The sequence below is a fragment of the Clarias gariepinus genome, chromosome 21 (assembly GCF_024256425.1).
Source record: "Clarias gariepinus isolate MV-2021 ecotype Netherlands chromosome 21, CGAR_prim_01v2, whole genome shotgun sequence".
NCBI classification, from domain to species: Eukaryota; Metazoa; Chordata; class Actinopteri; order Siluriformes; family Clariidae; genus Clarias; species Clarias gariepinus.
The window spans coordinates 370,001-380,404 of NC_071120.1; the positions used below are offsets into that span (position 1 = coordinate 370,001).

At 40.0% G+C, this 10,404-nt stretch overlaps 2 protein-coding genes across 2 annotated transcripts in view; one reads left to right on the forward strand and one right to left on the reverse strand.

Moving 5' to 3' along the window:
* Window positions 1-721, reverse strand: part of areg (amphiregulin) — a 5,277-nt gene extending 4,556 nt beyond the window's left edge. Inside the window, exon 1 of the mRNA XM_053481388.1 lies at window positions 653-721. Within this exon, the coding sequence (XP_053337363.1) occupies window positions 653-689 (37 nt within the window). The 5' untranslated portion in view covers window positions 690-721. The remainder of the gene's footprint in view (window positions 1-652) is intronic.
* A 1,968-nt stretch (window positions 722-2,689) lies between these two features.
* LOC128509285 (serine protease FAM111A-like) overlaps window positions 2,690-10,404 on the forward strand; it is a 107,380-nt gene continuing 99,665 nt past the window's right edge. Inside the window, exon 1 of the mRNA XM_053480941.1 lies at window positions 2,690-2,755. The gene's annotated coding sequence lies outside the window, so the exon portion shown is untranslated. The remainder of the gene's footprint in view (window positions 2,756-10,404) is intronic.

Here is a 10,404-nt window from a genome sequence, read left to right on the forward strand (position 1 = left end):
TACACCCTAATATCTACTCCTTGAACCTTAGTCTTTACACCTAACCCCTAATCCCTAACCCCTGTGTAAACCCTACATTAGGTGTAGTTAGCACTGAACAGGTAACATGGTGTGTAGAAGTGTAACACAACCCAAAATGAATGAACACACTCTCTGAGTCATTTTAAATACAGCCCATTGTGGAATGTGTATTGACTGTGTGTGTGTGTGTGTGTGTGTGAGGTGTGTCTGTGTACTGAAATAGCTGTGTGAACAATAAGCACTCCTCCTTCCTTTTGTCTTCTAATGCTTCACCTGCATCACGGTTTCCTTTCTCACACACACACACACACACACACACACACACACACACACACACACACTTCACCTATAAAAGTATATAAGATCATGAAAACATAAAAAGCCCAAAGGTATGTTTTTCAATGTGTGTGTACGTGTGTGCAAGCGTGCATGATTCTATTCCACAGGTGAGACCTGGTGGAAAAACTTCAGGTAAGAACTTGTTTTCACATATCTTACAGCCACCACATACACACACACACACACACACACAGCAAATTACAGCAGAGTAATTCCTCAGTAGAGACTAAAAGATGAGTGTATACCTACAGTAAATGTGTGTGTGTGTCTGTGTGTGTGTGTATACACTCACCAAGGCAGAGCATAGAGGAGAGCAGGATGAAGTTCATGTCAGAGCACTGTCTCGCTGTGTCTCTCTCCCTCTCTCTCTCACACACACACAATCACACACACCAGCAGCTGCTTTTATAGGTACCTGTCTCAGGGCGTGTGTGAGAACAAGAGAGAGAGAGAGAGAGTGTGTGTGTGTGTGTGTGTGTGTGTTGCATCACGTTTTTGGCATTTGTCCTTACGTGTTTAAGATGCAGACAGATGAACGTCATGTCTCTAAGAAGAATGAAAGCTATGGAGCAGAACCAGTGGGGTGGAACTAACAACCTCACATCTTAAATCAGAAACACATACACAAATACACACACAAACACTTAGAAACACAGTAAAACATTGTTGAGAGTAAGAATAAACTTGAATTCGAAAATAAAAAACATGCAGTAATGTGAAAACCTGCAGTATAAACGCTGAGTTTGCAGTTACAAGAAAATGATGAACAGCGTCAGTGTGAAACAGATCAGACACTGAATCACTGCTGCGGTGAAAATCTGAACCACAACAATCATAAGTGTGAAATGTGCAGAACATAAGACTTACACCTGTGGGGGTGGAGTCTCTCCTAAATGGGGGCATATCTTAGGTAGTCAGATTCAGATTTTTTCGTCACAGAGTCTGAGCTAACTGTGTAATAAAGTGCAGGTGTGTACAGCTGTGTATGCAGGATAGCACTGTACAACGTCAAGCTGTAGGAAAATTGATTAAATCTCCTTGTTTTTTAATACACTTTACCTGCTTACCTTGCGACCTTGCTTTTCACCAAGCTTTTGCCCTTATATAAAAATGTTTTAGGCTGAGTTACAAAGCACCTCTTTCTGCACTTGATAGATTAAAAAATGTAGTAGGAATTAGTAAAGAACAGCCCTCTAAGATCCTTAGGTACTATTTGACTGATCGATATCAGTTTGTAGATTTAAACAGTGATAATTCTGCATATTCTCAAGCAAAGTTTGGTGTTCCACAGGGTTCCGTTTTAGGCCCACTGCTTTATTCTCTTCACAGTTTTCACAGTTTTGCTGATGACACACAGTTGTTTTATATTTCAGGAAAACCAGATGAGGAAAACCAGCTTAATAAAAGTAGAGCAACTTATGATTCAAGATTTAAGATTCTTTATTTGTCACATGCATAGTTATACAGGTACAACACGCAGTAAAATGTATCATAAGACATAAGAGATGCTGGATATAAATTAACTTTCTTCTCCTTAATTCTGACGAGACAGAAGTTGTGGTACTAGAACTAGCTTTTTTTTAAATCACATTGTAACTTTAAACTTTAAATTTACATCATATTTCTATTTTTATTTTTAGTTCTATTTTTCCTAGTTTAATTTAATTTTTCTATTTAATTTTTCTATCGTATTTCTTTTATTCATATTTATTTCTTATTGTAAACTTTAATTCTCTTTTAGGGTCACTGGCAGTCGTATAAGCATTTCACTACATTTTGTACTGTGTATGACTGTGTATGTGACAAATAAAATTTGAATTTGAATTTGAATGGCTTTTTTGTTTCATCCTATACAACAGTAAAAGACCTCGGTGTGATTAAAGATTTCAGTGTTTTATTTGAAGCTTATGTAAATAATATTACCAGGATAGCATTCTTTCACCTCAGAAATATTGCCAAGATAAGAAATTTATTGTCATTAAACGATGCAGACAAACTAGTCCATGCTTTTATCACCTCTAGGTTGGACTATTGTAATGCCTTACTGTCTGGTTGTTCAGCTAGATGCATAAACAAGCTTCAGCTAGTCCAGAATGCAGCAGCGAGAGTCCTCACTAGAACCAGAAGATACGAGCACATCACCCCTATCTTATCTTCACTTCATTGGCTCAGTGTAAATTTTTCATCGATTTTGACATATAAAGCACTGAATGGTCTCATGCTATAGTATCTGAGTGAACTGCTAGTGGGGCCGGGGGTAGCTCAGTGGTTAAGGCATTGGACTACGGTTCGAAAGATCCCAGGTTCAAACCCCACAATCACCAAGTTGCCACTGTTGGGCCCTTGAGCGCGGCCCTTAACCCTCAACTGCTCAGATGTGTAATGAGATAAAAATGTCTGGATCTGGATAAGAGCGTCTGCCAAATGCCCCAATGTAAATGTAAATGTCCTACGATCCACCATGCCTACTTGGATCAAAGGATGCAGGCTGCTTGTCAGCTTTGTCTTACAAAGCCCCAAAGTTATGGAATAGCCTTCCAATTAACATCGGTGGAGTGACTAGCTACGTAAAATCCCAAAATTAAGTTCCCTTCATGTCTGTGTTTCCTTCTGGCTCTGTCTGGAGTCTGCTTCAGATGTGTGTGGTGACTGGGGACAGATCCACTTTACCATGAAGACGGTCCTGGGACAGCTGTTTCCTGAGGACATGCGATTGCAGTCAATCTATTAACTTCTCCACATCTCCTACTATACTGAAATTCCAGCCCCCTAACACACAGTATGAGTGCAGATCATTCCTTGCTATCTGTTTCACCCAGATGAGGATGGGTTCCCTGTTGAGTCTGGTTCCTCTCAAGATTTCTTCCTATTGCCATCTCAGGGAGTTTTTTCTTGCCAAGAAATCTCGGCTTCCTCATCAGGGACAAACTTATCATTCTGATTCATACATATTTTTTACATTTTCTTTTGACAATAATAAAAAAATTTTTAATTTAATTTAATTGAACTTCCTTATCAGAAGTAAATCTTCATCCTCATAAGCCTGCTTTCAGGGGACCAAACAGGTGAAAGACTGATGAAGCGAGATCAGAACTCTAGGTAGGATGCTTTAACACCTCAAACCAAGTTTTTGCAAAGTGTCGACAGTGTGTGCAGAAGTGTAAGGACATGCATCATGACGCGCTTGGATAACAGTGCTCTGCGTTCAATCCAAAGTTTAGCTCTTCAATAAGCGTCTCACTGTAACGAGCACTGTTGATTGTTAAACCTTTTTCCTAATAATCTTTTAATACTAGCCCTTGAAAATCTAGAGGTTGACTTTTGAATTTTTTTCTTGGTTACTGATTAAGGTTGTTTCAGTTCCATATTCTGCCTTTTACTATCAAGAGTGATGAGTTTAATCTCTGTAATGATGAATCTATGTTTCATCACCAGTAATTATTCTATCTTTTTATTTGGGGGGGGGGTTGTCCCTAAATTAGTTTTATCCAATTCCCCCCATCACTAGGGGGCTCCCATATTAAGGCTACTAATACCATTCAGGAAGGGGCTGAAGGACAGTGCTATCTGCTCCTTCCTCGCAGCTCTCTCCAGGTCTCTGGCTGCGAGAGGCTACAGCATCACTCGTGAATCAAACCAGTGATCTCCAGATGATCACTGCACTACTCGAGGCCTAGTAATGATTGCACATATTCAGATACTTCCGTGAGTTGTTTTGGCACAAGGTACATCCTCAGACCACAAAAAATGAATCATTGCACGCTGCTCTCCTTTTGTGCAAAGTTCAATTTATTTGTATAGCGCTTTTAACAATTGTCATTTGTCGCAAAGCACTGGGGAATCCATTTTTGCTCACATTGTAGTTCCAAATTAACATGCTCAAAAACCCATGATAGTTGGCAGACAATAATTGCTGCTATTAGGATGCCTGAGAGTCTGGGCCACGGATGAGATTTTGCCACATAGCTCATACACAGTTGCACATATGCACGTGAAACCCGGTACACATTTAGAGCTCATTGAGGTGAGCAACTTTCACATTGAATGTCATGGGCTCAACTCAACAGGAAGTCAATTATTTTGTGTCATTAGCAAAATGCACCCAAAGGAATTTGATACACTCTTCCTATGGGATTTATACAATCGCCATCAAACCAGGCCTACATGATCTAAAGACATTGAGGATGCAAAATGTTTTATATCTTAAACGGGTCAGCCGTGATAATGCCATAAACTTATGTAGTTAATAACTAACTTTCTGTTAAACATCATACTTAGTTACATCACGTTCAGTGACAGCACATCGAGTGACATTAGCATCTGGGGCGTTTTGGATGTCTAAACATAAAAGTCCCCCTTTTCTAACATTATGTCATATTGGTTTGGAATGTCCCATTTAAATGCACTGTGCCCGCATGGCGATGTGCGCCCGCATGGCAATTTTGTTGTTGGTAATATGCATGAAAGCGGAAGCATTGCTAAAGATTTCTTTATGCAAATTTATGCAAAGTGTAAAAAATTAGAGGGTGTCCACCTTACATTACACCGTCTGGTAGTGTTACTATAAATAACGCTGAGCTACTGACATGAAATTCACAAAATGTGAAGCTTGTTAACACATGGGAGATTAATGCTACCCCACAGTTGTTCTTCCTTTAACACTCTGTATTCACTCGCTGTCTCATTTCAGATTAAATATTAGTGACAGAATGTTAAATAAAATGTTAATAACAAGCAGCGCCTCTTTCAGGGGGAAAAGCACATTGCATTAACATATAAACACTGCTGCTGCAAGCGTTTACACTTTAAAAACTCTCAAACACATTCTCAGAATGCAACGGAGTTGGGCAGGCTGTTAGCAGTTAGCATGTTAAAGAGCGCTGTGCTCCAGGTGATTAGCTTTAAGTGCAGGGTGATGAGGTTTTTCTGCTCCATCAGGTTCCTCTTCCTGCTCTTAGTGCCTTAGCTGCTGCTGCTCTCCATGCTAATCAGATGACTAAGGAACATGGCTAATGCTAATGACTCTGAACACACACACACACACATACACACAGAAATAACCCAACATTATCACGCATTAGCACGCACCACATCCACTGAAATGCTAAAAAGCTAATAGTTGAATTCAAAATGTGTCCTCAGTGCTAGCGTCTGCATAAGCGCTGGTGTAAAAGTGATATTATACACAAACTGGTCACTGATCTCAAACTGAGACACTGGACACAAAACAGCTGCACAGCTGCACATCATGCTAGTAAACCTCTAGCGCTTTTCTTAAATCAAATCAGCTTTTCCTTTCAGGAAAGAGCGCAAGGTCACGGCTGTACTGCTGTGTTCGTGACGCGGCCAGAAAAACACAGCATTTACACTTACAGTGTTGTGGCAAAGTTAACCTGACAACATCACATGTGTCAGAATGCTGTTGGTAATGGGATTTTTTAAAAGAAATAAACTTTTATATGCTAATGTTAAACTAGTAAATGTTAAACTACTAATTCCTGAACGACTACCGCACTCTGTCCCAAAACGGGACAGTGAGGACAGTAAGTGCACTTAAACAGTGTGGATAAAGAATAAGTGGCAAAATAACTTCATCAGGTCAGAAATAATAATAACAAGACACACTGGTATGATTTATCATGTCACTAAAGGGAGAAGCAGCTGAAAGGGAGACCCCCCCCCCCTTTCCCCAACAGCAGCAGGTCAGGGATTCAATTTAATTCAATTCAATTTTATTTATATAGCGCTTTTAACAATGGTCATTGTCCCAAAGCAGCTTCACAAAGATGGAAGAAATTCAATAAAAAAAAAAAAAATATATATATATATATATATAATAATAATAATAATAAAATAATAAAATATTAATAATAATAATAAATTGTGTGTGTGTGAGAAAAATGTGTCTAGATAATAACGAGATGAATGAATGAAATTTCTCTGATAAGCAAGCCAAGGGTGACGGCGACAGTGGCAAGGAAAAACTCCCTGAGATGGTAATAGGAAGAAACCTTGAGAGGAACCAGACTCAACAGGGAACCTATCCTCATTTGGGTGATAACAGATAGAGATGATATAACACCATGTGTGTTATGCAGCTGAGAGTACAATATAACAGAAATTCTTTAAATTAACATGAAGTCCAGTTCAGCACAGGGAGTCAGTAGGTGCAGAGGGCAGATGGGGTCTGGATCACTGGGAGCACAGGAGCAGGATGTGTAGCTCCAATCATAATAAGGCAGAATTCAGCTGGAGCTGGTCCTTCTCTGGATGCCTCAGGATCCTCACAGGGTTGGCCTTTATCTACTGAAGCTGGTACAATCTCCAGATGCCTCGGGATGGGTAGAAAAGTACAGAACAGATAGAGAGAATTAGCGTAGTTGCCATTCAGAATAGATGTACTGAAGTATGAGGTTATGGGATGAGTTACGCGTATGCCAGATTAAAGAGATGCGTCTTGAGTCTACTTTTAAACTGGGAAATTGTGTCTGGGCCCCGAACACTGTCTGGAAGGCTATTCCAAAGTTTTGGAGCTAAATATGAAAAAGCCCTACCCCCTTTTGTAGATTTTGAAATTCTGGGAATTACCAGAACTCCAGAGTTTTGTGATCTTAAGAAGCGTAACGGATTATAGCGTTTTAGAAGACTGGTTAGGTATGTGGGAGCTAAACCATTTAAAGCCTTGTATGTAAGTAGTACTATTTTGTAATTAATTCTAAACAGAACAGGTAGCCAGTGCAGGGATGATAATATTGGGGTTATATGATCATATTTTCTGGATCTGGTGAGAACCCTAGCGGCTGCATTTTGGACTAACTGAAGCTTGTTTATTGAGGATGCAGGACAACCACCTAGTAATGCATTACAATAGTCCAGTCTGGAGGTCATGAATGCATGAACTAGCTTTTCTGCATCAGATACGGATAAGATGCTCCTAAGTTTGGCGATATTTCTAAGATGGAAAAAGGCTGTTTTTGTGATATTGGAAATATGATTTTCAAAGGACAAGTTACTGTCTAATATTACGCCCAGGTCTTTTACTGTTGAGCTAGTAGTAACAGTACATCCTTCTAAACGCAGGCTGAATTGTGAAAGCTGTTGTGTGCTGGTTTTAGGGCCGATGAGTAATATCTCTGTCTTGTCTGAGTTTAGTAAAAGGAAGTTATTGGTCATCCAATCTTTTATGTCCTGGACACACTCTGTTAATCTAGACAATTTAGGTATTTCGTCTGGTTTTGTTGAGATATATAATTGGGTATCATCAGCATAACAATGGAAACTAATCCCATGTCTTCTAATGATGTTACCCAGGGGAAGCATGTATATTGAGAACAGCAGAGGTCCTAAAACTGACCCTTGTGGGACCCCATATTTCACTGGCATTACACCAGACAGTTCTCCATTTAGGTCTACAAAATGGTATCGATCAGACAGGTATGATCTAAACCATTTTAATGCCTGTCCCTGAATACCTATGTGATTTTGTAAGCGATCTATGAGAATATTATGATCTATAGTGTCGAATGCAGCACTAAGATCAAGCAGGACTAGAATTGAGGTGCAGCCTTGGTCCGAAGCTAAAAACAAGTCGTTTGCAATCTTAACTAGTGCAGTTTCTGTACTATGATGGGGCCTGAAACCTGATTGAAATTCTTCAAGAATGTTGTTTTCCTGCAAAAATGTGCATATTTGAGCTGATACCACTTTTTCTAATATTTTTGATATAAAGGGGAGGTTTGAAATCGGTCTATAATTTGTTATTTCGTTTGCGTCCAAATTAGATTTTTTAAGAAGCGGCTTAATAACTGCCAACTTGAAAGGTTTAGGGATGTGACCTAGACATAATGAAGAATTAATAATGTTTAAAAGTGGCTCTCCAACCGTATGCATCACTTCTTTCAAAAATCTGGTTGGGATTGGGTCTAACAGGCACGTTGCTGAATTAGCTGAGGTGATAAGTTTATAAAGCTCTTCCTGTCCTACACCTGTAAAGCACTGAAAAACTAAATGTGAAACTTTGGGCTGAACTAGATTATGAGATGCTATTAAAGGTTGAACTTCCGTTATTTTCTTCCTTATGCTATCGATTTTTTCCTCAAAGAAGTCCATAAAATCTTCACTACTAAAATGTTGTGGAGTACTCTCTGCAGGCATCTTAGGTTTTGTTAGGCGGGCTACTGTACTAAATAAGAACTTGGGGTTGTTTTGATTTCTTGCTATCAGTTGGCTAAGATGCTCGGTCCTAGCAGTTTTTAGAGCCTGTCTATAGCTGCACATACTGTCTTTAAACGCAATTCGAAAAAACTTCTAATTTAGTTTTTCTCCATTTTCGCTCAAGGTTACGGGTTGCTCTTTTTAGGGCGCAAGTATGACTACTGTACCAAGGAGAAAGTGTTTTATCTCTAACTTTTTTTAATCTGATGGGAGCAACAGTGTTTAATGTTCTGGTAAAAATAGTACCCATGCTGCTAGTCATTTCATCCAGATCGTCCGCATTTAGGGGTCTAATAAGAATTTAGGACAGATCCGGCAGATTACTTGTGAATCTGTCTTTAGTAGTCGGATTCATATTTCTAACAAATCGATAACGTGGGGAGACACAGCTAATCTGTTCTACGGGTAGAGTATATATCAGGAGGTGATGATCTGTTATATCATTACTTTGAGGTAAAATCTCTATATTAGAGACATCTATACCATGAGATATAATTAAATCTAGCGTATGATTACAGCGGTTAGTTGATTTATTTATATTTAGTTTAACCCTAAAGGAATTTAGTAAGTCCATAAATGCGAGGGCTAAAGGGTCGTTAGCATCATCTACATGAATGTTAAAGTCTCCTACTATCAACACTTTGTCAGAGTTAACAATTAGGTCTGATAGCAGATGTCCAAATTCTTTAAGAAAATCGGCATATGGCCCTGGGGGTCTGTACACGGTGGCCAGAGTAAAATATAGCGCGGGTTTATTATGTATTTCATTAAGTGCAACATTAATGACGAGCACTTCAAATGAGTTAAACCTGGGCCTTATTTTCTGAGTAACCGTGAGTACATCATTGTAGATAGTGGCGACACCACCACCGCGACCAGTTAGACGGGGCTCGTGCTTATAAAAATATCCTGACGGAGTAGACTCATTCAGACCAATATATTCATTTGGTTTAAGCCAGGTTTCGGTGAGGCAGAGTGCGTCAAGGCAATAATCCGAGATCATTTCATTAACAATAAGTGCTTTAGGCGCAAGGGATCTAATGTTAAGAAGTCTAAACTTTAGAGGTAGATTTCGATTACTTATTTGGCCTCTTTCTGGTTTAATGGTTACCAGATTGTTTCGGCTGGATTTAAAGAATTTATTCTTTTTTCTTACTATTCGGGGAACAGACACAGTTTCTATAGTACAAGCTATGTGTGTGCGTCTATTATTATGGTGGGTTGTATTGTGGCTGATATCTAAAGAATCTAAGGTATGACTTACCGCCAGTCAGATGGTTCGTAGTGTCCTGGAGATGTTGTCAGAGAGGACCGCTGCTCCAGCTCTGCTAGGGTGCAGGCCATCAGTGTGGTAGAGCCTAGGATGCTCCCAGAAAACATTCCAGTTATCAACAAAGGGTAATCTCTGTTGTTGACACCAAGATTGTAACCATTCGTTAAAGGCAAATAATCTACTGAACCTCTCGATTCCTCGCTGAAATGTCGGAAGTGGTCCAGATACGACGATCTTTGTCGTGGGTGATGTGCTGCGGACCTTCTCAACCAGGCTCCTGAAGTCCTTCTTTAAGATCTCCGTCTGCCTCAGCCTAATGTCGTTCGTGCCAGCATAAAGAACCACAGCTCGAATGTTCTTCCTCAGGGCAGCAGGCACCTGTGCAGCAACATCAAGAACACGTGCACCAGGTAAACAGCGCGTGTACGCCTTACCTTTAGCTGTGGTAGCACGCACGTGCCGGACGATGGAGTCTCCGATGACCAGCGCGTCGTGTGCCGTCTCACGGAGAGGAGCGAAGCGGTTTCGGGTTGAGATCTCGAAGACGGGTGGTGGCG